The sequence below is a fragment of the Rhinopithecus roxellana genome, chromosome 8 (genome assembly GCF_007565055.1).
Source record: "Rhinopithecus roxellana isolate Shanxi Qingling chromosome 8, ASM756505v1, whole genome shotgun sequence".
NCBI lineage: Eukaryota > Metazoa > Chordata > Mammalia > Primates > Cercopithecidae > Rhinopithecus > Rhinopithecus roxellana.
The window spans coordinates 49,883,954-49,911,549 of record NC_044556.1 but is presented as its reverse complement, the minus strand read 5'-3'; the positions used below and the strand labels follow the sequence as shown (position 1 = coordinate 49,911,549).

Below are 27,596 nucleotides of genomic sequence, written 5' to 3'. Positions count from 1 at the left end.
ACAGTGAGCTATACAGAATCCTAATTATATGCTATGTTTTCCATATACATACATACCTATGGTAAAGTTTAATTTATAACTTATAACAATTTATAACTTAGGCATAGTAAGAAACTAACAACTAATAACAGAATAGTTATAACAATATATAATAATAAAAGTTTTGTGAATGTGGTTTTTTGGTTTTTTTTTTTTGAGACAAGGTCTCAACTCTGTCGCTCAGGCTGGAGTACAATGGCGCGACCATGGTTCACTGCAGCCTCAATCTCCTAGGCTCAAGTGATACTCCTACCTCAATCTCCCAAGTAGCCAGGACTACAGGGGCGTACCATCACACTCAGCTAATTTAAAAAAAAAATTTTTTTTTTTTTTTTAGAGATGAGGTCTAATTTTGTTGCTCAGACTAGTCTCAAATATCTGGCTTAAAGTAATCCTCCTGCCTCAGCCTCCCAAAGTACTAGGATTGAACTATGAGCCTCTGTGCCCCACTTTAAAATATCTTATTGTAGCTGGGCACGGTAGTTCAAACCTATAATCCCAGCACTTTGAGAGGCTGAGGTGGGAGGATCACTTGAGGCCAGGAGTTCGAGACCAGCCTGGCCAACATGGTGAAACCTTGTCTCTACTAAAAATATAAAAAAATTAGCCGGGCATGGTGGCATACACCTGTAGTCCCAGCTACTCAAGAGGCTGAGGCATAAGAATTGCTCAAACCCAGGAGGCGGAGATTGCAGTGAGCCAAGATCACTCCATGGCACTTCAGCCTGGGCAACAGAGCAAGACCCTGTCTCAAAAAAATAAAAATAAATAAAATAAAATATCTTATTGTAGTATACTCACCTATTTTCAGGCCATGGTTGACCACAGGGTAAGGGGGGGCTACTGTACCAATTTAGACTCCTACCAGAGTATAAAAGCTTACATTTACCCCTACACTGACCAACATTTTTTTTTTTTTTGAGAAGGAGTCTCGCTCTGTCGCCCAGGCTAGAATGCAGTAGCACGATCTTGGCTCACTGCATTCTCTACCTCCCAGGTGCAAGCCATTCTCCTGCCTCAGCCTCCCTAGTAGCTGGGATTACAGGTGTCTGCCACCGTGCCCGACTAATTTTTGTATTTTCAATAGAGACGGGGGTTTCACCATGTTGGCCAGGCTGGTCTTGAACTCCTGACCTCAGGTGATGCACCCACCTTGGCCTCCCAGAACACTGCAATTTCAGGCATGAGCCACCGCACCCAGCCTGACCAACATGTTTTAAAAGTTTTAAAAATTCCAATACATAAGCTGAAGAACAAAAAGTAATATGCAGAGTAAGAACATCAATTAGATTTCTCGGACAGGCACAGTGGCTCACATCTGTAATCCCAGCAGTTTGGGAGGCTGAGGTGGGTGGATCACCTGACGTGAGGAGTTCAACACCAGCCTAACACGGTGAAACTCCATCTCTACTAAAAATACAAAAAGTTAGCTGGGCATGGTGGAGCATGCCTGTAATCCCAGCTACTTGGGAAACTGAGGCAGGAGAATTGCTTGAACCCGGGAGGCAGAGGTTGCAGTGAGCTAAGATCACGCCATTGCACTCCAGCCTGGGCAACAAGAGTGAAACTCTGTCTCAAAAAAAAAAAAAAAAAAAAAAAAAAAAAAAAAAACATTTCTCTAAATACTGGTGACATAAAACGTCTTTTCATTTTAACTGCCACTTGCACTTCTTATCAAATCTGCCTTATTTCCCTTTACTTTCTAGTTACAGTCTTCATCTATTAGAGATCACTGGTTTTTAGTCTGAAAAATTGTCTAGAACACAAGAATTCTCTTGACCCAAAATTCCAAAGTAAATGCAAGATTTAAAAACCTAAAACTATACTTGTCTTCAATAAGTGAAAAAGTACCAGCAGACTCCTCCATGTTCTCAATCATCTATCTCACTAAGGTGAATTACAAGAAGAAATCTATGATTCCCTTACTATATATGATTTCACAACATTTGCTCACAGAAAACAACTCTCAAAGTAACCATTAGTTTCATTATAATTTAAAAATAAAATATTTAAAATCTTGACTGGAAGAAAAGTCAAGCACCAAGTTCATAATAATCTACTTTGATACTAACATACTTTTAGATGCCACACCTAATAATATATAAAATTTCTAAAGGACCCATGCTTAAAAACAGCTTCAACATCATAATGAGGCATTTTTCAACTTGTACAGAAAGTGCAAATTAGTGCAAATTAATAACAGTCAATGTATTTGTGGCCTATTTTAATCTCAAAATAATAGTGTACCCTGACCAAAGAACACAGGACAGCAGAGCACACCTCACAAATTTATACCAAATCAGCACTAAGGATAAAAATAGCTTCAGGTCATTTGTCTCTGAGTAGACTTAGATAAGCATAAAAGAAAAAAAAGAAAAGCTTATACAACAAAACTGGGTATTTAGGACACAGCTTACATAAGTAAAAACTAATAGGGAACACTATCATAGAGTTTTGCTAAAATAGTCTAAAGAATCACAGAGACAGTTTGACAAGTTTTGCCTTGAAAACCTGAAAACATTACTCTGAATATAAATACAATGACAATATTTCTGAAAATATTTGGGATGAACTACTTACACATTCAAAATAAAAAACAGGATAGACAGTATCTTCCATTTAGCAGAACTTGCTCTACACTAACCATGATCACATCAGCACTTCTTAAAATATTATGGTCTGCTCCTCAAAAATGTAAACAGTTACCAAATGCCCCAGCAATTTCACTCCTAGTTATATAACCAAGAAAATTAAAAACATATGCTCACACAAAAACTTGTACAAAAATACTCAGAGCAGCATTATTATTCATAACAGGCAAAAAGTGTGAACAACCTAAATGTCCATCAACTGATGAAGAATAAATAAAATGTGGAATATCCATACAATGTAGTATTATGCAGCCATAAAAACGAATGAAGTACTGATACATGCTACAGCATGAATGAATCTTGAAAACAGTATGCTAAGTAGAAAAGAGTCAGTCACAAAGGTTCACATATTACATGATTTCATTTATAACAAATATCCTATATATGCAAATCCATAGAGACAGAAAATAGATTGGTGGTTGCCTAGGGCTGAGAGAACTGTGGAGAAGTATGTAGTGACTACTAAGGTGTATGGGGATTCTTTTGAGGATGATGAAAAAGTTCTAAATCAGTGGTAATGGTTGTACAACTCTGTGAATATACTAAAACCACTTAATTGTATACTTTAACAGGGTGAATTACATAGTATATGAATTATACCTCAAAAAATAATATTAGAGTCTATAAAGATGAGTCAATTAAGAGTAAATAATTGTATAATTATTAACCTTAGAAATGTAATCTCGAAAAAGTTCACAGGCGATTTTGTGAAAACATTAAAGCAAAGTAAGGAAGATACTCATCACTCCGAAATGTTTCCTCGTGTGCCTTTATAATTCTTCCCTCCTGCCCCTCCCCACCCCCAAGCAACCCCTGATCTTTCTGTGGTATGCGTTTTTTAGAATTTTATGTAAAGGGCATCGTATTGTATGTACTCTTCAACAGAGGAATGATGTAGCTGATTAGTGAATGGCAAAGTCTAATCTCTAATGATTTCACATTTCTCCAGCAAGTGAAGTAAAGTTGCACAAATGCAAAATAAGAGGTTCTGATTATGTGTGCCTGCTCTGCAGACTCTAATTCTCAGGTAGGTCATCCTGTATCAACTTAGGATGTCCATTTGGCCACAGTTCAACTTTGTGTTCCAATTCAGCTGAATAAAAATTAAATTTTTATATCCATCTGTCTGGTGTTCTATGTTTTATTTCTCAGTATGTTGTAGACTTAGGTAGAAGAAGTATGATCAATGATCAACCATCATATATAACTAGACATGCCTAACACAGGATAGTTTAATAAATATAGCGTAGCCATTAAAGAATATGAAGTCCTAAAATTTTTTTTTTTTTTGGAGACAGGGTCTCACTCTGACACCCAGGCTGGGGTACAGTGGCACAATCTCAGCTCACTGCAACCTCTGCCTCCCAGGCTCAAGAGACTCTCCCACCGCCGCCTCTCGAGTAGCTGGGACTACAGGCATATGCCACTACACCTGGCTAACTTTTTATTTTTATTTTTGTAGAGACAGGGTTTTACCATGTTGCCCAGGTCGGTCTTGAACTCCTGGGCTCAAGCGATACGCCTGCATCCACCCTCCCAAAGTGCTAGGATTACAGGCGTGAGCCACCACATCCAGCTATAATTCTATTACTATAGAGAGACAAGTAAAAGGTTTATGACATAACACCAAGTAAATTTTTAGAGGCAGAAATACGATATACTCTTATGACAGCAACCCAAACAGTTATGAGGTATGCATATGAGAAATGAGAAGTATGCTAAAAAATGCATAAAGCTATAATCAAGTAATGAGAATATGGGATATCTTTTTTTTTTTTTTTTGAGACAGTCTTGCTCTGTTGCTCAGGTTAGAGTGTGGTAGTGCGATCTCAACTCATTGCAACCTCCGTCTCCTGGGTTCAAGCGATTCTCCTGCCTCAGCTTCCCGAATAGCTGCGATTACAGGCGCCCACCACCACACCCAGTTATTTTTTTTATTTTTAGTAAAGATGGTGGGGTTTCACCACAGTGGTCAGGCTGGTCTGGAACTCCTGACCTCATGTGATCTGCACACCCTGCAGATATTTCTCATTTTTAAAAAAGCTTAGGCCCAGGCACGGTGGCTCATGCCTATAATCCCAGCACTCTGTGAGGCCAAGACGGGAGGATCACCTGAGGTCAGGCGTTCCAGATGAGCCTGGCCAACTTGGTAAAATACAAAATTACAAAAATTATAAATTATTTTACTTGGTAAAATACTAAAAACACAAAAATTAGCCAGGCTTGGTGGTGGGGGCCTGTAATCTAAGCTACTCAGGAGGCTGAGGTGAGAGAATCACTCAAATCCAGGAGGCAGAGGTTGCAGTAAGCCGAGATCGTGCCACTACACTCCAGCCTGGGCAACAGAGCGAGACTCCATCTCAAAAAAACAAAAACAAAAAAGCTTAAGGTTGTTATTTTTCAGTATCTATGCCTTAGGACAAAATCTGAAAGGAAATGGATGGAGAAAGGGAGCTCTTAGAATAGTGAAACTCGAATGGGCGAGGTGGCTCACGCCTGTAATCCCAGCACTTTGGGAGGCCAAGGCGGGAGGATCACGAGGTCAGGAGATTGAGACCATCCTGGCTAACACAGTGAAACCCCGTCTCTACTAAAAACACAAAAAATTAGCGAGGCGTGGTGACAAGCACCTGTGGCCCCAGCTACTCAGGAGGCTGAGGCAGGAGAATCACTTGAACCCAGAAGGCAGAGGTTGCAGTGTGCCAAGATTGCACCACTGCACTCCAGCCTGGACAACAGAGTGAGACTCTGTCTTAAAAAAAAAAAAAAAATTGTGAAACTAAAGATATATATTTTTAATTTTTTTTTACTGCCACTATAATGCTGCTTATGTAACAAAAACAAATTTTATTTAAATACATATAAATCAGATAGCTCAGAGCACCCTGCCCTCTTGTGTATACCTGAGAGCTCTTTTTTCCAGAAAGCCATGTATCTTATTTTCTCCTAATCTGAGGCAGCCGCCAGAGCCACTCTTGCACTGAAATGATCCATTCAGGTAAGCTGAGACTCTAAGATTAGATGACCCACTGGCACCAGGTCACGGTCAGAAGTGCAAGTAATCAATGAAACCTTCAGGTAGCTATAGGGCTCACTTTCCAGATTACCATCAGGAGCTTAGTATAACAATGTCTTCTCTCTACAAATTGCTAGCAACATTTTCAGATTCACTCTCCACTGGCCCTCACACATTATTCAAACATTGCTCCCATGTAACTGGCAACCCTCCCCTACTTTCTCTCTACCCCATTAGTCTCTTATCTCCCAGCCCAGTCTCATTTTTTTAAAAAAAAGTCAATACTGATTTTGTCAGAAATTTTCTTGGAATGAGCCTCTTCTAATACAGTCAGTATTTTAAGAATTCAGCTATCAGTAAATGTTACTTATAGAAAATAACCACCTCATTGTACAAGTAGCTCCGGCTAAAGAAAAACAGAGCAAACCTGAGCATAAGTCTTTGCTGAAATTACCAACTAAAACAGGGAAAAGAAAAACAACTTTAGTTTCTATATATAATTTTATTTCTGTTTTTTCTTCAGGGACATAAGCATAAAACCTTACAGCTTATGAATACTATTTTGAGATAATTTTCACATCTTTGCTTATCTAAATTCCACCTACTCTTCAAGTCTCCAGTGGAAGTTTTACCTTCTCTATGAAGTCTTAATAATGGCTAAAATGTATCAAGCACTCACTAGATGGCAGGCACACTGGGGTCTACACACCTAGCATGTATTAACTCAATTTAATCCTCATAACATCCCTATGAGGAAAGGATGATTATTTTCCCCAATTTACAAACAAGGAAAATAAGAGAGGCACTGAGAGATTCTAAGTAACTTTGCCCAGGTTACACAGCCATTAAGTGGCAGACACAGGATTTGAGCTCAGGCAATCTGGTTCCAGAGGCTGTGTTCTTAATCACTGTTATATGACCGCTCCTCAAGACCATGGCCCACCTTATCTCTTCCTTCTACTATATTTGTTACATATACCCCACAATAAATTTATTATACTCTGTACACTTTTTTTTTTTTTTTTTTTTTTTTTTTTGGAGACAGAGTTTCGCTCTTATTGCCCAGGCTGGAGTGCAGTGGTGCAATCTCCGCTCACTGCAACCTCCACCTCCTGGGTTCAAGCAATTCTCCTGCCTCAGCCTCCTGAGTAGCTGGAATTACAGGTGCCCACCACCATGCCTGGCTAATTTTTTGTATTTTTTAGTAGAGACGGGGTTTCACCATGTTGGCCAGGCTGGTCTCAAACTCCTTACCTCAGGTGATCCACCCGCCTTGGCCTCCCAAAGTGCTGGCATTACAGGCATGAGCCACCACGCCCAGCCTTCCCTGTTTTCTTAAGTGTTTCACTTGCTCCACAACTAAATTTTAAGTTCCTTTCAGGCAAGGCAAACTGTGACATTTACTTCCTGGCCCTGTTTCTAGGAGAGTGCTATGTATGAAACATTCAATATATACTTTTAGTCAGGTACAGTGACACCTGCCTGTAATCCCAGCTACTACGGAACCTGAGGTGGGAGGATCACTTAAGCTCAGAAGTTCGAGTCCAGCCTGGGCAACACAGTAAGGCCTCATCTCTTAAACACATACACACACACACAAACACGCACGCATACACACACACACCCACACACACACCCACACACACTTCTTAGCTAATTTTTTAAAAATCCCTGGCAACATCTAAAGAACACGAAGTTACAAGCTATGAATCAGCAAAATTACTTTAACACCTGAAGAATAACTCATGCCATCAGTGTCGGATTTAGCATTACTAAAGTTAGGAAACTGACTACATATATTTATTTTTCTTCTTACTCAATGCATCTCTTCCTGGTGAGTCATATCTACAAAATTGGCAGACCAATCTATTTCCATTACCTAAAAGAGAACACTAAAGAAAAATCAAATGAAATTTCTTCTTCTGCATATGCATAATCAGTAAGTGACAATCTGTGTTATCACAAATAGCACACACAAGGGAAAAGAATACTGAAATCATAAAGGCTTCCAGGACTGGCAAACAGAATACATTTTATTTTATTTTATTTTTTTGAGATGGAGTCTCGCTCTGTCACCCAGGCTGGAATGCAGTGGTGCGATCTTGACTCACTGCAACCTCTGCCTCCCGGGTTCAAGCAATTCTCGTGTCTCAGCCTCCCACGTAGCTAGGATTACAGGCGCATGCCACCATGCCCAGCTAATTTATTGTATTTTTAGTAGAGATGGGGTTTCACCATGTTGACTATGCTGGTCTCGAACTCTAGCCCTCAGGTGATCTGCTCACCTCAGCCCCCAAGGTGTTGGGATTACAGGCGTGAGTCACCGTGCCTGGCCCAGAATACATTTTAAATAACGTTTTTCAATTCATTAAAATGAGAAAATAAAAATGGAACTTCAAAACATGATCTGTCTGGAATCACTCTAATCAATCTAGGCAGTTCAGAGTTAACCAAAACTCTTAATACTGGATATTAAGAAGTAGTACAGACCATAAGCAGAAAAACCACCCTAAATAGAACTGGACCATTACCCACACAATACTGATAAATCTAACAGCATCAAAATGTGGGGGCTACAGGTCTTAAAATAATTTTCAAATAATAAGGGAAAGAAGCTTACGGTTTTACAGGCTTCTTCTTAAATACGACTTTTCAAATATACTACTAGTACAATTTCAATTTACATACCAAACAGTGAAATATTTTGCTATCTCTCTAGGCACTTCAGCTATCTCTGGAAAAGGCTAATATGATCCTAAAACAAAGAAATCCTGATTATGGGATTTAACTTATTTCTTACTTTTAGCATCTGTCAGCTTTCTAGAGCAAACAGTTGTATGGCAATATAGGGTACACATACAAACAAGCAAAAGAAAAACATCAGTGTTTTTTGTAGGCTGGCAGGTTTGTACCTTCTGGGCTGTAGTCTCTAAATGATTAAAAACAGAGAGTATTAATGCCACTGAATTATACACTTAAAAATAGTTACAATGGTTTCTTTTTTTAAAAAAAGACAACTAAAGAGACTTTAGGTCAATGGACAAAGTGAAAAAAGAAAATTACTCTGGATTTGATATAAAATGGTATTCAAGAATGAAGACTAATACCCTATTTTCAAATCACAGTTAAGATTTATTTTTCCAAAAAAAATATGGACGCCACATTATAAGAAGACATAGAAATTATTTACAGACCCCATCTTGGGATCTGAAAGGCAAGTAAATATATCCTTAATCTACACCAAATGACTGTGTTGACTAAAGGTAAACCCTGGAAACCAGTACCTCTGTACAAGGTTGAAGACTATTTCATTGTGACTTCGACAACTCATCCTGGCCTGCACTTTACCTGGTTGTCACACCACTAAAGCAGAGTCTGCAACACTGTTATTTCAAAAACAGCACAAGCTTTTTATTCTCACACTGTATGTACAATAACAAAGTAGAAAACAAGAATTAAAAACACTACCAGTTTAAAAGAATACAGTTTGAGGCTATTACTTTCTCCTAATCAAGGGTTTATCAAAGGTAACATGCTCAAGCCCCAGTTACTGAAAACACAAATCTTCCCAAGGGTTACTCTGGCCCACATTTTTTCTTATACATTCAGTTAAACTCTGATGTTTTGCCACACTGGAAAATTAGTATCTGCCATGATTTTAACACCTAACCACTTCTTAAAGAATTCCTATAGCTAAAGGAAAACTTACCTCTGCAAAATGTGTTGTTGTGCTATTGTCTATCCGACTGCCGCCACCACCTAAAAAACTAAAGAGAAAAGGAATGAGTGGTGATTCTATTCCCAGGAACAAGCTCCCCTCCCAGAAGCTAAATATAGAATGGCATAATGAGAACAAAGCCCAATAAGGAAAAATAACTCATCCCAACACAACACCTATAAAGGAAATTATGAATAACTGTCATGTAAATTAATCTATGAGAAGTATCATAAACCACAAAATCAAGTGATTTTCAAGGCTAAATCCAGTGAAAAATTGGAGAAGTCACCATAGAGAAGGAAGAAGGACCCACAGCCAGCAATGCAATTCAGATTTGACCTATCAAAAGAAAAACATTTATCCTCAAAAAACACTAACAAAACAAAATGTTTCACTAAAAAATCATTCAACCACCAGATGAACAAAACATGTGCAGCTACAATAGTTAATATTTCTTAGGAATGATTAAATGTAGTAACGTAAGGGGCCTGGTACTGTATTTAAAACATTATAAAAGGATTAAATAAACATTTCTCCCCCTACCCACCTTTCAGGACCCATCTCAAATGCTACCTCCTCCATCAAGCCTTTCTGTACTCACCAACCAAATAAGACTCTTCCACACCCCTCTGCACTCTCACTTTGATTCTAAAACCTACCTGGCATTATAAATATCTAGGATTTGCTGCATCCATTTCAACCCATTTGCCTCCTTCATCAATATAAATTCAGGAGGCAAAGACTGCAATTTATTAATGCCTCTCAAATACACGTAGAGTGTTCATTAAGTGTCAGACATTACACAGTACTATCATCTTTAAAAACCCTGCAATGTCAATATCCTATATTGATACTCAAAAATAAAAGTTGTTGAATTAATCACATGTGAAAATGATAAAATAACTATCTATTCCCAAAGACCCTGAAGAGTGGAGAGAAATATTAAATCCCACTGTCCCCATGAAATTTGCAAAGAACAAAGAAAACAAGCTAACACATACGGGAAGGGGAAATGGAAAGAATCACAGGAACTGCTGGATACCACTTCTACCTCAAGAGACACACTTAAGCACACAAACATACAAACACTCACCCCAATGATAAGTTCACAAACTACTACAAATAGTTTTCATCTGTAGGATTACAATACCAATCCAGGCATTGTGCTGAGCTCACTGAGGAAACAAACATACCCTAGTTAGTCTGAAACCAAAATTGAAAAAGCAAAGCTAATGCCATTCTTTATGCAATCATTCTCAAGCCTTATTCCATGATTAGAAACCATTTAATACCTCTATTAATTTCAGAAAACCACTTTTGTAAAAATCACTCCAAATGTATAACAAACCCAAAAGTACTTGTACATCTATGTTAAATAAACAGCTAATTGAACTACCACACACCATAAAAAACTAAGTTGAGTGGCTATGTATCCATTTGATTGCTCAAGCCCAGACAGGTTTCCAGGACTCTTCCTTCTTGCCTTTACTACACAGTTTCAAGGATTCAAATATCCTTGGTAATTGAAACTGCAACTCTTATCTTCTGGGGTTCTGCTCTCCCTGAAGCTACCTCACCGTTCGCTTTCCTTACAATTCCTTTACATTTTAAGAGTAACAGAGCTAATCATAGAGAAGGGATAATAGAAACCACCATGTTGTTCTGAGAAATGTTACAAAGCTTAAGAAAACTTACAATGTGCTCCTCTACATGGAAGTTTAAGAGCAGATGGAGCCTATCATCTAATATTTACATGCGAGGACCTCCTCTTACTGGTTTTTACCCTTCCACTACTTACCAATGCAATTGCTAAATATTTAAATCAGCAAATATTTATGAACTTTATAGAAGGAAATACCATACTGCCTCTAAAACAAGGATTCTAAGAAAAAGATTTCTTCTTTCATGTAAAACACTAATCTCTTTCAAAACACCCAGTCTTTGTATTTGAGTAAATTGCTACCAATAGCACCTATATAAGACAACCTTTGATCTACGAAGACACATAAGAGAATTAAGAACAAAAATCACAGAATCCATAGTTCCCTGCTAGACAAAGATTCATCCTACAGTTATTCATTCTCATTTATAACCATATTTGCATAAAAGTACTATCTGCCTAAAGAAAGCAGGGTTACTACTTGAAAACTTGGCAAAAAATAAGCCCATTAATTGTTCCCCCACAACCAATATATCCTTTATTTAGCACATGCAGAGCATAAGTGCCTGAAATAAGTATTTGATGCAATTATAATGGCACAAACAAAAAGCTATCCCAAGTTAGCATGCCATCCACACAAAACTGCTAATTTTGCAGTCATGCTAATCTTAAAGGTTTAGTGTTGGTATTGTACTATTTAAAACCAAGATGATATTTAACTGTATCAAAATAGATCCCATGCCACATATTGCCCCAGAAGCTTCAGCTTGTTTACACATATAATCACCAATCATTAGTAAAGTAAAACTAATAGTACATACTGTAAAATGTGTAGTTTTTCCTGGTTGTGGAAGGGACCTTCAACTTTAGATTCTGCCAACAGTAACAGTAAAGGAATTACCTACTGCCATTAAAATCCCCAAAGTCACTCCAAGATTAAGATGCTTCAGATTACAGATTCTTTTTGACCAGTCGGTATTTCTTCCATTTTCAGACCAGTGTTTAACCAAACAGCCCCAAAAGAACAAATGTGCCATTGTGTTTACCAAAAGAGGCCATCTATCAATGCTATTTTAAAATTTATTAAAATTTTAGGTTAGGCCAGGTGTAGTGGCTCACACCTGTAATCCCAACACTTTGGGAGGTTGAGGCGGGCAGATCACAAGGTCAGGACTTCAAGACCAGCCTGGCAAACATGATGAAACCTCATCTCTACTAAAAATACAAAAATTAGCCAAGCGTGGTGGCGGGTGCCTATAATCCCAGCTACTTGGGAGGCTGAGGCAGGAGAATCACTTGAACCTGGGAGGCAGAGGTTGCAGTGAGTCAAGATCGGCCATTGCACTCCAGCCTGGGCAGTAGAGTGAGACTCCGTCCCAAAAAAAAAAAAAAAAAGATTTTAGGTTGGGCACAGTGGCTCATGCCTGTAATCCCACCACTTTGAGAGGCCAAGACAGACGAATCACTTGAGGCCAGGAGTTCGAGATCAGCCTGGCCAACACAGCAAAACTCCGTCTCTACTAAAAATACAAAAAAAATTAGCAGGGCACAGTGGCAGACACCTGTAGTCCCAGCTACTGGGCAGACTGAGGCCCAAGAATCGTTTGAACCAGGGAGGGAGAGGTTGCAGTGAGCCGAGATCGAACCACTGAACTCCAGCCTGGCAACAGAGCAAGACTCTGTCTCAAAAAAAACAAAAAACAAACAAAAAAAAAAAGAAAACACATTTCATAGTTTTGTTCACATAAACAAAAAAAGAATATGTAAGTCACTTCCAAAAATATTTCCCCTTTTTATCAGCTGTATACCTTTACTAAGGCCAATAAGAACAAATTCCAAGCATTGCAAACCCATATATTAATATTACACTGGAAAGATGGCCTAAGTTTGACAGCAATAATCTTTTTTTTTTCTTTTTTTTGAGACACAGCTTTGCTCTCGTTGCCCAGGCTGGAGTCTTGGCTCACTGCAACCTCTGCCTCCCAGTTTCAAGTGATTCTCCTGCCTCAGCCTCTCAAGTAGCTGGGATTATAGGCACCTGCCACTATACCCAGCTAATTTTTGTATTTTTAGAGGAGATGTGGTTTCACCATGTTGACCAGGCTACCAGGCTAGTCTCGAGCTCCTGACCTCAGGTGATCCACCCACCTCGACCTCCCAAAGTGTTGGGATTACAGGCATGAGCCACCACACCGGCCAAATAATCTTAGTAAGAACAAGAGACTCAAGGCTTCCTCAAAGTAGAGGAACAATCAGCTTCCCTGGCTAGAACAGAATGTTTACTGATTAGGTATCTATGTCAGAAGTCACTCCCTAACCCACCAAAGAGGTATAACAGCAGTTTACCTTCAGGCATCAGAGTGGTCACTAAAAACCAACTAATAATCTAAGATAAGCCCCCAAGTCTCAGATAATAAATGAAAACTTACCAGATTTACTCTGACATGCATACAGTTGTACACAGAATGCCACATACAATCAGAAGCAGTGCATATCACCACATCTGCTATCTTATTACTTTCCAAATTTTCCCATTTTTCTTTCTTTTTTCTCTCTCATTCTTCTGCCCTCTCTTGTGCAAGCTCACGCACTCACTGACACTCTCTTTCTCTCTCTCTCTCGCTCTCTCTGTAGAGTGTAAGTTACAAAACAAATTCAATTTACTCAGTCCACGCTGAGAGAAAATAGTTTTGATAATGTAATGTCTGACTTATTCATGAGCTTGTACAATACCTGGAATCATCTGTCACTTCTTCAATAAAGCCTGATTCACATCTGGGACAAATATATTCCTATAAAAGAAAGGAAGAAACAAAAACTTTTCATTAGAAAGTTAAGTGAGATCTGTAGTTTCAGAATAACATGCAGTATACAAGCTGAGGCTCTGAAATGCTGTATGTACTTGCTGACTCGAGTAGTATTTTTTTTTTCTTTTGTGATCTGTCACCCAGGCTGGACTGCAGTGGATCATGGTTCACTGCAACCTCGATCTCCCAGGTTCAAGAGATCCTCCTGCTTCAGCCTCCAGAGTAGCTAGGACCACAGGCATATGCCAACATGCCTAATTTTTTTTATTTTTTGTAGAGGATGAGGTCTTGCTATGTTGCCCAAGCTGATCTCAAACTCCTGAACTGATCTTCCTGCCTCAACCTCCCAAAGTGCTGGAATTACAGGCATAAGTCACTGAGCCCAGCCTAGTTTCTTCTTTTCCTTTTTTTTTTTTTTTTTTGAGACAGAGTTTTGTTTTTGTTGCCCAGGCTGGAGTGTGCAATGGCATGATCTCGGCTCACGGCAACCTCCACCTCCTGGGTTCAAATGATTCTCCTGCCTCAGCCTCCCGAGTAGCTGGGATTACAGGCATGCGCAAACATGCTCGGCTAATTTTGTATTTTTAGTAGAGATGAGGTTTTTCCATGTTGGTCAGGCTAGTCTCAAACTCCTGACCTCAGCTGATCCACCTGCCTAGGCCTCCCAAAGTGGTGGGGTTACAGGCGTGAGCCACCATACTCAGCCTTTTTTTTTGAGATGGAGTCTTGTTCTCTTGCCCAGGAGCTCAGGAGCTAGAGTGCAATGCAATGGCGTGATCTCAGCTCACTGCAACCTCCACCTCCTGGGTTCAAGTGATTCTCCTGCCTCAGCCTCCCGAGTAGCTGGGATTACAGGCTCCTGGCTAATTTTTGTATTTTCAGTAGAGACGGGGTTTCACCATGTTGGTCAGGCTGGTCTCAAACTCCTGACCTCAGGTGATCCACCCGTCTCAGCCTCCCAAAGTGCTGGGATTACAGGCAAGAGCAACCGCGCCCAGTCCAGTAGCAGCCTAGTTTTTTCTATTATACTCTGGCAAATACAGAATTCCACAAAATATTTGCAGAATTGTTTCATAGCTACCTAAGTGGTTTCCACTGACAGCTGAAAGGTAGAGTGCCAAAGATCTTTTTCTTTATTTTAAAATTTAGGTTATTTATTTATTTATTTATTTATTTATTTATTTATTTTGAGACGGAGTTTCGCTCTTGTTGCCCAGGCTGGAGTGCAATGGTGGGATTTTGGCTCACCACAACCTCTGCCTCCCAGGTTCAAGAGATTCTCCTGCCTCAGCCTCCCAAGTAGCTGGGATTACAGGCATGCACCACCACCACACCCGGCTAGTTTTGTATTTTTAGTAGAGACTAGAGACGGGGTTTCTCCATGTTGGTCAGGCTGGTCTTGAACTCCCGACCTCAGGTGATCCCCCCGCCTCAGCCTCCCAAAGTGCTGAGATTATAGGTGTGAGCCACTGCGCCCGGCCTATTTTTATTTTTTTTTTAAAGACGGAGTTTTGCTCTTGTTGCCCAGGCTGGAGTGCAATGGCACGGTCTTAGCTCACTGCCATCTCCACCTCCCAGGTTCCAGCCATTCTCCTGCCTCAGCCTCCCAAGTAGCTGGGATTATAGGCACCCGCCACCATGCCAAGGTAATTTTCTATTTTTAGTAGAGACGGGGTTCTACCATGTTGGTCAGGCTGGTCTCGAACTCCTAACCTCAGGTTATCTGCCCACCTTGGCCTCCAAAATGGTGGGATTACAGGCGCGAGCCACCTCTCCTGGCCTAAAATTTAGGTTTTTTTAATTAGAATGAATTCATCATCTAATTTTCTCTTCAAATCTAACAAAAAAGCTCCACTATATATATACATATATCAAAGCAGTAAAATATTATGATAATGACAGGTATACAAACCGCTACTTTTAGGCTGGGCGCGGTGGCTCACACCTGTAATCCTAACACTTTGGGAGGCCAAGGTGGACAGATCACTTGAGGTCAGGAGTTCAAAACCACCCTGGCCAACAGGGTGAAACCCTGTCTCTACTAAAAATGTAAAATTAGCTGGGGTGTGGTGGCATGTGCCTGTAGTCCCAGTTACTTGGGAGGCTGAGGCAGGAGAACTGCTTGAACCCAGGAGGCAGAGGTTACAGTGAGACCAGATAGTGCTGTTGCACTCCAGCCTAGGCGACAGATCCAGACTCTGTCTCAAAAAAAAAAAGTAAGAAACTGCTACTTTTTACTATGTAAAGAAAGAGACTGCCACTTTTTACCATACATACAAGAGACACAAATTGGGCCAGGCGTGGTGGCTCATGCCTGTAATTCCAGCACTTTGGGAGGCCAGGCAGGTGGATCACCTGAGGTCGGGAATTCGAGATCAGCCTAACCAACATGGAGAAACTCCATCTCTACTTAAAAAAAAAAAAAAAATTACAAAATTAGCTGTGGTGGCACATGCCTGTAATCCCAGCTACTCAGGAGGCTAAGGCAGGACAATCGCTTGAACCCGGGAGGCGGAAGTTGCAGTGAGCCAAGATTGCGCCATTGCACTCCAGCCTGGGCAACAAAAGCGAAACTTCATCTCAAAAAAAAAAAAGAGAGAGACATAAACTGAGTAACAGCATAAATCAATTTGTAGACTAGGAACAATGAAGTAGTACAATATTTCTATTCTAATCTATCTTCTGTTTATCAATGATTCCAAATAAAACCTAACATTCTCAAATACCCTACAGAAATGACAATTCAAATAACCAAAACAATTCCATTAAGTCAATTTCTATTTCCTTCAATAATAAATCTTTATTTTAAATAGTATCAAGCGTTGGGGACAAGAATACACTTTAGAGACTGCCTTATAATAATTTTTTTAAAGTATATTTTAACTACCTATGAAAATAGATCTGGGAAACATTTTTTTTTTAACCTCATCCTGGACTCCAAAGGCACAGGAAAGACATTTTCAACCATTTTCTTTCTTATTTATTTATTTATTTATTTATTTTTGAGACAGGATCTCACTCTGTTGCCCAGGCTGGAATGCAGTGGCACAATTTTGGCTCACTGCAGCCTTGACTTCCAGGGCTCAGGCAATCCTCCCGGTCTCAGCTGGGACCACAGGCACACACCATGCCCAGCTATTTGTATTTTTGGAAGAGATAAGGTCTCGCCACGTTGCCCAGGCTGGTCTGGAAGAACTCCTGAGCTCAAGCAATCTGCCCACCTTGGCCTCCCAAAGTGCTAGAATTACAGGCATGAGATACTGTGCCCAGTTCAACTATTTTCTTATGCCCTATAGTTTCTGAACCCTAAATTTTGTTTTACCTGAAGATGATGTAAGCTGTATTTGACTCTTCAAAGAAAGACAGGATGGCAAATCAAACACTCAAATGCTTTTTTTCTAAAGAGATGGGGTCTCATTCTGTCACGAAGAGTGGTGTGCAGTGGCACAATCACGGCTCATGGCAGCCTCAAACTCCTGTGCTCAAGTGATCCTCCCTAAGTGCTAGGATTACAGGCATAACCCATCATGCCTGGCCCTCAAGTGCTTTTTAAAAAGGAAAAAAAAAAAAAAATCCCTCATGTCAAAAAGATTAGTTTCTTGAGGAGACAGTCAAACCAAGAAACAGCGAATCTAATACAATAATTGCTATAATCAATGAACACTGGAAACAGAAATAAATACAGAGTTTGCCTGGGAGAACTAGGGAAAGCTCTGACTGAAACAGAGACCTAAAATATTTGTCCAATGAAAAAGGAAATAATAGGTTTAGGACCATGATGATAGAAAACAGCATGCATGGAGGTTGGAAGGGAGTGGTATGAATGTGGATATGCAGACAGGCAGATAGGGGTCAGAATGTAGAAAACTTTAGATAACTATTAACATCAACTTTACCCTGAGGATCAGAAACTCAACCTTTTTTCTCCACTACACACATGAAGGATGAGACACATTCACAACTGGCATACTGCAAACTACTCCAGAAATAAAGTAATCTGAGGACCACATAAATCCCTGAGTCCTCCTCTACTCCTTCATCCCCTACCCTCCCAGAAAGCTGCAACTCCATCCCTTTCTCTCCCATTAAGAAAATTTATCTGGTCAGGTGTGGTGGCTCACACCTATAATCCTAACACCTTGGGAGGCTGAGGCGGGAGGATTGCTAGAGCTCAGGAGTTTGAGACCAGCCTGGGCAACATAGTGAGACCTCGTCTCTACAAAAATTTAAAAATTAGCCAGGCATGGTGGCACATGCCTGTAGTCCCAGCTACTTGGGAGGCTGAGGCCAAAGGATCACTTGAGCCCAGGAGGTTGAGGCTGCAGTGAGCTGTGATGGTGCAACTGTACCCCAGCCTGGGTAACAGAGTGAGACCCTGTATCCAAAAAAAAATATATATATATATACACACACACACACATATACACATACACACATACACACACGAGTGTATCTGAATGCCGAATGCAAATGAGACTGATTTTGGAAAGCTAACCTTATTTATTCTAATGTCTAAAATTAAATTCAAAAAAAGAGTCAATAGCAAAATGAAATCACAGTGCTAGGCCCTCTTTTCTCTCCCTGTCTCACTCATTCCTATTGCTATAAATATCTCTATATGCTAACTCCCCCCAAATGTGTATCTCTATCCCAGGCCAGTCTTCTGAATTCCAGACTCACTCACTCTTATATGTATGCTCTCTCACACGCTTTTTCTCTCTTACACACACACACCCTCTAGAGATGTGGCATACCAGTTTGCTCATACTAGAAACCCAAGGGTCATTCCTAACGCCTCTCTTTCACCTCTCACCACCAAATCCTGGTACTCCAAACACAAACACATTTCCCAAATCTACATACTCCTTGTGCTGCTGCCGCTGCCGCTACCTTAACCCAAGTCAGTACTGGCTCTGGGCACTAAATATCTTCCCCTCTTTCTTTTTCTTTTTTTTTTTTTTTTTTTTTTTGAGATGAAGTCTCGCTCTGTCATTCAGACTGGAGTGCAGTGGCACCATCTTGGCTCACTGCAATCTTTGCCTCCTGGGTTCAAGCAATTCTCCCACCTCAGCCTCCAGAGTGGCTGGGATTACAGGCATGTGCCACCACACCCGGCTAATTTTTGTATTTTTAATAGAGACGGTGTTTCGCCACGTTGGCCACGCTAGTCTCGAACTCCTGACCTCAAGTGATCCGCCTGCCTCAACCTCCCAAAGTGCTGGAATTACAGGCGTGGGCCACCACACCCAGCCTGAATATCTTCCTTCTTAAGTCGTGTCCTGCTTCTCATTTAGTCCTTTCCAACCTAAAATCAAAAAAGAACCATCTTTTTAAAAGCATAAAACAGACCACGTCATTACCCAGCTTAAAATCTTTCAATTATTTACAAAAACACTTAAAATTAAATTCTTTTTTTTTTTTTTTTTTTTTTTTGGAGGCGGAGTCTTGCTGTCACCCAGGCTGGAGTGCAGTGGCCGGATCTCAGCTCACTGCAAGCTCCGCCTCCCGGGTTCCCGCCATTCTCCTGCCTCAGCCTCCCGAGTAGCTGGGACTACAGGCGCCCGCCACCTCGCCCGGCTAGTTTTTGTATTTTTAGTAGAGACGGGGTTTCACTGTGTTCGCCAGGATGGTCTCGATCTCCTGACCTTGTGATCCGCCCGTCTCGGCCTCCCAAAGTGCTGGGATTACAGGCTTGAGCCACCGCGCCCGGCCTAAAATTAAATTCTTTAACACGATTTACAAGGCTGGTCTGTGCTCAACTTGACAATCTCATTCTAGACTACCCACCTCTCCCTTCCCTCAGTGTGTTCTAGCCACAAACTAGCCTTCTTTTGATTCTTCGAACTTATCAAGCTCAGCACTGCCTAAAAGCTTCCTGTAACTAGAACACTACTTCCGTAACTTTCTGCATGGCAAGAGGCATCTAATCTCCTTTTTTTTTTTTTTTTGTTTTTTGTTTTTTGAGACGGAGTCTCGCTCTGTCGCCCAGGCTGGAGTGCTGTGGCCGGATCTCAGCTCACTGCAAGCTCCGCCTCCCGGGTTTACGCCATTCTCCTGCCTCAGCCTCCCAAGTAGCTGGGACTACAGGCGCCCGCCAACTCGCCCAGCTAGTTTTTTGTATTTTTTAGTAGAGACGGGGTTTCGCCGTGTTAGCTAGGTTGGTCTCGATCTCCTGACCTCGCGATCCACCCGTCTCGGCCTCCCAAAGTGCTGGGATTACAGGCTTGAGCCACCGCGCCCGGCCTTTTTTTTTTTTTTTTTTTTTTTGAGACAGAGTCTCACTCTGTCGCCCAGACTGGAGTGCAGTGGTGTCATCTCAGATCGGGATCACGTGAAGTCCCCACTTCACATGGTCACTTCACGTGATCCCAGTCACGGTTCTGTGTCCGGAATGTATTCCTTCCGGTGGGTTCTTGGTCTCACTGACTTCAGGAATGAAGCCGCGGACCCTGGCGGTCAGTGTTACACTTCTTAAAGATGGTGTGTCTGGAGTTTGTTCCTTCAGATGTTCAGATGTGTCCAGAGTTTATTCCTTCCGGTCGGTTCGTGGTCTCGCAGACTTCAGGAGTGAAGTCGCAGACCTTCGCAGGAAGTGTCGCGGCTCTCAAAGGTCGCGCGCCTCTGGAGTTGTTCCTCCCGGTGGATTCGTGGGTTCCCTGGCTTCAGGAATGAAGCCACAGACCCTCCAGGTGAGTGTTTCAGCTCATAAAGGTAGTGCGGCCCCAAAGAGTGAGCAGCAACAAGATTTACTGTCAGGAGCGAAAGCACAAACCTTCCACAGCTTGGAAGGCGACCAGAGCGGGTTACTGCAGTGGCCTGAGGATGGCCCCTTTTATTCCCTTATTTGTCCCCACCCACATCCCGCTTGATTGGTTCACTTTACAGACCGCTGACTGGTCCATTTTACAGAGTGCTGATTGGTCCATTTTATAGACTGCTGATTGGTACCTTTTTACAGTGTTGATTGGTGTGTTTACAATCCTTTAGCTAGACACAGAGCGCTGACTGGTGCATTTACAATGTTTTCGCTAGACACAAAAGTCCTCCAAGTCCCCACCCAATCCAGAAGCTCAGCTGGCTTCACCTCTCAGTTCTAGGAACCAGGCTGTCAACCACTACAGCTCCTTCACAGGAACATGACACTTCAGAGATATAAATCAAACTGTAAAAGTGCTCTATGGTTCTTCCTGTCATTTGGAAGTGACAAGTACTCCTTCATTTATAAGCAACAATCAAAGCTTTCTAAATAGTTATATTTTGATTTCAGGGAAGAAAAGCTAAAACTCTTCCCAAATGCTCTGTTAATTATTCTTGATAAAAGTAGCTAATTATAAAATAAACCTCACAGCCTGGACTATCCTCCTGCAATCAACATTACAGGAACAACAGAGAACTTTTTAGAATATACAAGATCTTCATTCTCTAATTATCTAAGTAAAAAATGCACATTTGTATCTTACATACTTTAGTAGTCTGATTTCAGAACAAAGTCTGGTCTCAGAAAACTATTTCACTTCCGTTTCTTTAATCTGCCTCTTAGATACTTGGAAACCCCAAAATGATACTCTAAAGTTATTATATTTCCTGTTTCTAGATTTTCCTTATAAAGGCTTCATATCACTCCACTTACTAGTACCACTTTTCTTCTGGATTCACACAAGTCACTAGCTTTCCCATGATTTCCAGCTCTGTTAAGGGTCCACCCCTTCACTCTAAGAGCTCAAAAACTCTATCAATTGCTTCAAACTAATCAACAGACAAGGTGTTAGATGAGGACAGAAATAAGACTGGTTATAAGCTGATAATTGTTGAAACTGTATACATATAGATTTGTTATATTATTCTGTCTACACATTTTGTGGTACAAAATACATAAAAATTTGCCATCTTAACCTTTTTTTTTTTTTTCCTGAGACAGGGTCTCCCTCTGTCACCCAAGCTGGAGCGCAGAGGCATGATCTCAACTCATTGTAACTTCCGCTTCCTGAGACTACAGGTGCATGCCACTGCACCCGCCTAATTTTTGTATTTTTTGTAGACATGAGGTTTCACCATGTTGCCCAGGCTGGTCTTGAACTCCTAAGCTCAAGCAATCTGCCTGCCTCAGCCTCCCAAAATACTGGGATTACAGGCATGAGCCACCACACTTGGCCCACATTAACCATTTTTAAGTGTAACAGAAGTGTTAAGTATATTCACATTGCTGTGAAACATCTCCAGAATCTTCTCATCTTGCAAAACTGAAACTCTATACCCATTAAACAACAACAACCCATTTCTCCACTTCATTCCCTGGTAACCACCATTCTACCTCTGTTTCTATGAATTTACAATTTTTGATAATGACACCAATAACCCAACTGTCCCACAGAACTGACGATTATAGTTTCTTTTGAAAAAAATAGAAATTGACCCTCCCAGTCTTAAAACGTGAAAAACTTACATTTGTCTTATCTGAGTTCCTTTCTCAGGAAACGGTCAGGTCTCCCAGATGATATCAAGGAACTGAAACTTACCAGATCACTGCATCTAAATAATGAAACCTCAGACCCTTCAATCCATCATGATTGCCTAAGTGACTTCCTGCTTCCTGTTGACCAACTTCTCTTCCTTATCTCTCCCTAATTCCTGTTTTCCTACATGTAGTTACAGTTCTTCCCTGCTATATAAGGCCTTAATTTTAGTCAGCCTGGGAGATGGATTTGAGACTGAGTTCCCGTCTCCTCAGCTACAGCACCCAATTAAAACCTCCTTCCCTGGCAATACTCATTGTCTCAGTGACTGGCTTTCTGTGCAGCAAGCAGCATGACCTAGAATACACCCCTGGTGTTTCAGTAATAATACCTAACATAAGTGAAAGCATACAGTATTTGTCTTTTTTTGACTGATTTATTTCACTTAATATCCTCAAGGTTCACCCACACTATAGCATGTGACAGGATTTATTTCCTTTTTAAGGCTAAATAATATTCCATTGTGTGTATATACCATATTTTATTTATTCATCAAGGACATCTGGGTTGTTTTCACCTCATAGCTATCCTGAATGTGCTGCTATTAGCATAGGTGTGAAAATATCTCTGAGGCCCTGCATTGAATACTTCTAGATACACATCCAGAAGTGAGTTTGCCGGATTACATGGTAATTCTATTTTTAATTTTTTGAGGAACTGCCATGCTGATTTCCATCACAGTTGCACCATTTTACAGTCCCACTAATAGTGCACAAGAATGGTTCCAATTTCTCGTAATCTTCACTAACACTCATAATTCCCTGTTTGATTTTTAATAGAAGGCATCCTAATGGGTGTGAGGTGTAATCTCATTGTGGTTTTGATCTCTCTGATGATTAGTGATGATTAGTGATGTTGATCTCTCTGATGATTAGTGATGTTGAACATCTTTTCAAATGCGTCTTGACCACTGGTTTATTATCTTTGGATAAATGACTATTCAAGTCATTTGCCTATTTTTTAATCTGTATATCTGATCTTTTGTTGTTGTTGTTCTTTCTACGTTCTGGACATTAATACTTTAACAGATATACAATTTACAAACATTTTCTCCCATTCCACAGGTTGCCTTTTCAAGTTGTGTTCATTGATGCACCATAGTTTTTAAGTTTTATACAGTCCCATTTGTCTATTTTTGCTTTTGTTGCCTGTGCTTATGATGTCATATGCAAGAAATCACTGCCAAATCCAAAGTCATAAAGCCTTTCCCCTAAGTTTTCTTTTAGGAGTTTTACAGTTTTAGGTCTTATGTTTAGGTCTTTAATCCACTTTGGGTTAATTTTTATATATAGCGTAAAATATGAGTCCAACTTTTTGTTTTGCATGTGGAAGTCCAGTTTTCCCAACACTATTTGTTGAAGAGACTGTCCTTGCTCCACAGAGTGGTTCTGGCACCCCGTCCAAGATCATCTGACCACATATGCAAGGGTTTATTTCTGGAGTCTCTATTCCATTGTCTATATGTCTGTTGTTATGCCAGTACCACACTAGTTTTATTACCATAGCTTAGTAATATAGTTTGAAATCAGAAAGTTTGAGTCCTCCAGCTTTGTTCTTCTTTTTCAAAACTGTTTTGGCTATTAGGGGTACCTTGAGAGTCCAAATTAATTTTGGGATGAAACTTTTATTTGCAAAAAAAAAATGCTGTTGGGATTTTGATAGGTATTCTGTTGAATCCGTAGATTGCTTTGGGCAGAATTCATATCCTAACAATATTAAGTCTTCCAATCCATGAACACAGGATGTCTTTCTATTTACTTGTAAGCTCTTGAATTCTTTTCAGCATTATTTATATTTTGTTTTGTTTTTTGTTTTTTTTGAGACGGAGTCTCGCTCTGCCACCCAGGCTGGTGGTGCAGTGACGCGATCTCGGCTCACTGCAAGCTCTGCCTCCCAGGTTCATGCCATTCTCCTGCCTCAGCCTCCCGAGTAGCTGGGACTACAAGTGCCTGCCATCATGCCCAGCTAATTTTTGTATTTTTAGTAAAGACGGGGTTTCACCATGTTGGCCAGGATGGTCTCGATCTCTTGACCTCGTGATCCGCCTGCCTCGGCCTCCCAAAGTGCTGGGATTACAGGCATGAGCCACTGCGGCCGGCCTCAGGGTTTTCAACAAATAAGATCATATCATCTGTGAACAAAGATAATTTTACTTCTTCCTTTCTAATTTGGATGCTTTTAAGTTCTTTTTCTTGACTAAATTGGCTCTGGTCAGGACTCTTAATACTATGTTGAAATAGTGGTGGCAAGAATGAGCATCTTTGCCATGTTCCTGATGTTAGGGAGAAAGTTTTCGGTCTTTTACCACTGAATAAGATGTTCACTGTGGGCTTTTTTTTTGTTGGGTTGAGGGGTGGGTGAGGGTGGGAAGGGTCTTGCTCTGTTGCCCAGACTGAAATGCAGTGGTACAATCTTGGCTCACTGCAGGCTCAACCAATCCTCCTACAAAAGCCTCCAAAGTAGCTAGGACTATAGGCGTACATCACCATGCCTGACTAATTGTGCTTATTTTTTGCAGAGATTAGGTCTCACTTTGTTGCCCACGCTGGTCTCAAACTCCTGGACTCAAGCGATCCTCCCACCTTGGCCTCCCAGAGTGCTGGAATTACAGGCATAAGCCAATATGCCCAGGCCACTGTGGGCTTTTCATAAATGCACTTTGATATGCTGAGTTTCCTTCTATTTCTAGTTTGTTGAGTGTTTTTATCATGAAAGGGTGCTGGATCTGTCAAATGCTTTTTCTACATCAATTGAGATGATCATACAGTTATTGTCCTTTATTCTGTTAATGTGGTATTCTCTTTACTTTGATGTGTCTGGAATTTTCCATGATAAAGTTTGTTTTGTTGTTAAGTTACAACAGTCTGAGAAACATAGTTGGGTCAAGAAACAGTTAACCAAACCATATACTGAGCAAACTTGTGGCCATTTAAAGTAGAAGATCAGAAGTAATTTGTTACGTTAGAATTAAGGGGGGAAGTCTACTTATATTTACTAAACACATTTTGTGCTTGACACTGTGCTATTCCACTTAACCACTCTGTGAGGTAAATATTGTTATTGCTATTTTACAGACAAAAAAATGAAGGAAAAAAATTGTTTGTGCCCAGATGACCTTCCGGAGACAGCCCTAATAAGATCTCTCAGCCCATATATTCTTCTGCAATGTGACTTTCCCACTCCCTTTAAAGACATGGAGTCTATTTCTCAAGCTCCTTGAATCTGGGAGGCCCTGTGACTTCTTTGATACAATACTGTGCCAGTTCCAAAGCCCTTAACTGCCTGGCAACTTCTACTTCCTAACTCTTGGAACCCTGAGTAGCCACATAAGTTTAGGCTACTCTGATATAGACAGGCCATCTCAAAGAGCACAGAGACATCAGACAAGTAAAAGGAAAAAACCATCTTAGATCCAGCCTAGGGCAGAGTCTTCCGATGGCCCCATCTCCAGGTACCATCTGACCACAACCACATGAAAGACCTTAAGTGGAGAAGTGTCCAGCTGAACCCTGTCAATCCACAGAAACATGAGAGATAATAATAAGTTATTGTGTTAAGCCACTACATTTTGGATAGACTTGTTAGGCAATAATAGAAAACCAGAACATAGCCCAAGGGATGAAAAGGAGCTTTAGGCCAGGCGTCGTGGCTCACGCCTATAATCCCAGCCCTTTGGGAGGCTGAGGCGGGTGGATCACAAGGTCAGGAGATTGAGAACATCCTGGCTAATACGGGGAAACCCCATCTCTACTAAAAATACATAAAAATTAGCTGGACGTGGTGGTGGAAGCCTGTAGTCCCAGCTACTCCAGAGGCTGAGGCAGGAGAGTGACGTGAATCCGGGAGGTGGCGCTTTCAGTGAGCCGAGATTGCGCCACTGCATTCCAGCCTGGGCACAGCGCGGAGCGCAGAGCGAGACTCCGTCTCAAAAAAAAAAAAAAAGAAAGAAAAAAAAGAAAAGGCGCTTTAAACCTTGGTCTCTCCTGAATCCAAAATTCCATCTTCTTTTCATTACACCATGTTGATTGAAAATAACTATGCTTTTAGGCCAGGCACAGTGTCTCACGCCTATAATCTCAGCACTTTGGAAGGCCAAGGAGGGAGGATCACTCGAGGCCAGGAGTTTGAGCCTGGCTCAACATGGCAAAACCCCGTCTCTACCAAAAATACAAAAATTAGCTAGGCATGTTGGCACATGCCTGTAATCCCAGCTACTCTGAAGGCTGAGGCAGGAGAATTGCTTGAACCCAGGCGGCAGAAGTTGCCGTGAGCCAAACAGTGAGATTCCATGTCAAAAAAAAAAGAAAAGAAAAGAACTATGCTTTTAAAGGAACACTAAATCAAGAATAATAATGAATCAAATGCCAGTTATATGTCAGGCACTATGGAAATCCTACACTTACATATAAATACGTCAAGCCTTCGCAACAAACCTCTCCCCAAAATATTTCCAATGTAATACAGTCAAAAAATCTTACCCCTCAAAATTCAGTAACTAATTTCTTTCTTTTTTTTTAAACTGAGACAGGGTCTCGCTCTGTTGCCAGGCTGGAGTGCAATGGCACGATCTCGGCTCACTGCAACCTCTGCCTCCCAGGCTCCAGAAATTCTCCCACCTCAGCCCCCCAATAGCTGGGACTACAGGCATGTACCATTACGCTCAGCTAATTTTTGTAATTTTTTTGTAGAGATGTTTTGCCATGTTGCCCAAGCTAGTCTCCAACTCCTGAGCTCAAGCAATCCTCCCATGTCAGCCTCCCAAAGTGCTGGGATTACAGGCGTGAGCGACCACGCCCGGCGGAGTCATTTCTGTCATCCCATCTGTAAAAGAAAAGCATAACAAAAAACCAGTTACTTACCTAGAATCATTGGAAACAGGAACCCAATTGTTTCCAGCAAACTAAGTTGCTTTCCCCCTTGGATCTAAAAGATTACTGTAAACAACTCTAGTGAAGATACTCAGTAGCAAGTTCTGAATCAAGAACAACTCCCTAAGCGTAGCTTAGCCCTGATGCTGACCCACATAAAAGAACAGGCCGGCCCCGCCCAGTGGCTCACACCTGTAATCCCAGCACTTTGGGAGGCTGAGGCGGGAGGATCATGGGGTCAGGAAATCGAGACCATCCTGGCTAACACGGTAAAACTCCTTCTCTACTAAAAATACAAAAAAAAAAAAAAAAAAAAAAAAAAAT

At 40.9% G+C, this 27,596-nt stretch overlaps 1 protein-coding gene across 3 annotated transcripts in view; it reads right to left on the bottom strand.

The window, feature by feature from the left end:
* The window catches only part of RNF115 (ring finger protein 115), an 86,838-nt gene that overhangs the window by 35,428 nt on the left and 23,814 nt on the right, over positions 1-27,596 (bottom strand). For 2 of the 3 annotated variants that reach the window (XM_030935509.1, XM_010374452.2), the window contains exons 2-3: positions 13,818-13,876; positions 9,416-9,473 (exon numbers count right to left, since the gene is read on the bottom strand). In XM_030935509.1, the coding sequence (XP_030791369.1) occupies positions 9,416-9,473; positions 13,818-13,876 (117 nt within the window). Of the gene's footprint in view, positions 1-9,415; positions 9,474-11,905; positions 11,958-13,817; positions 13,877-27,596 lie in introns of all 3 variants that reach the window. The other variant, XM_010374453.2, reaches the window with a different exon arrangement.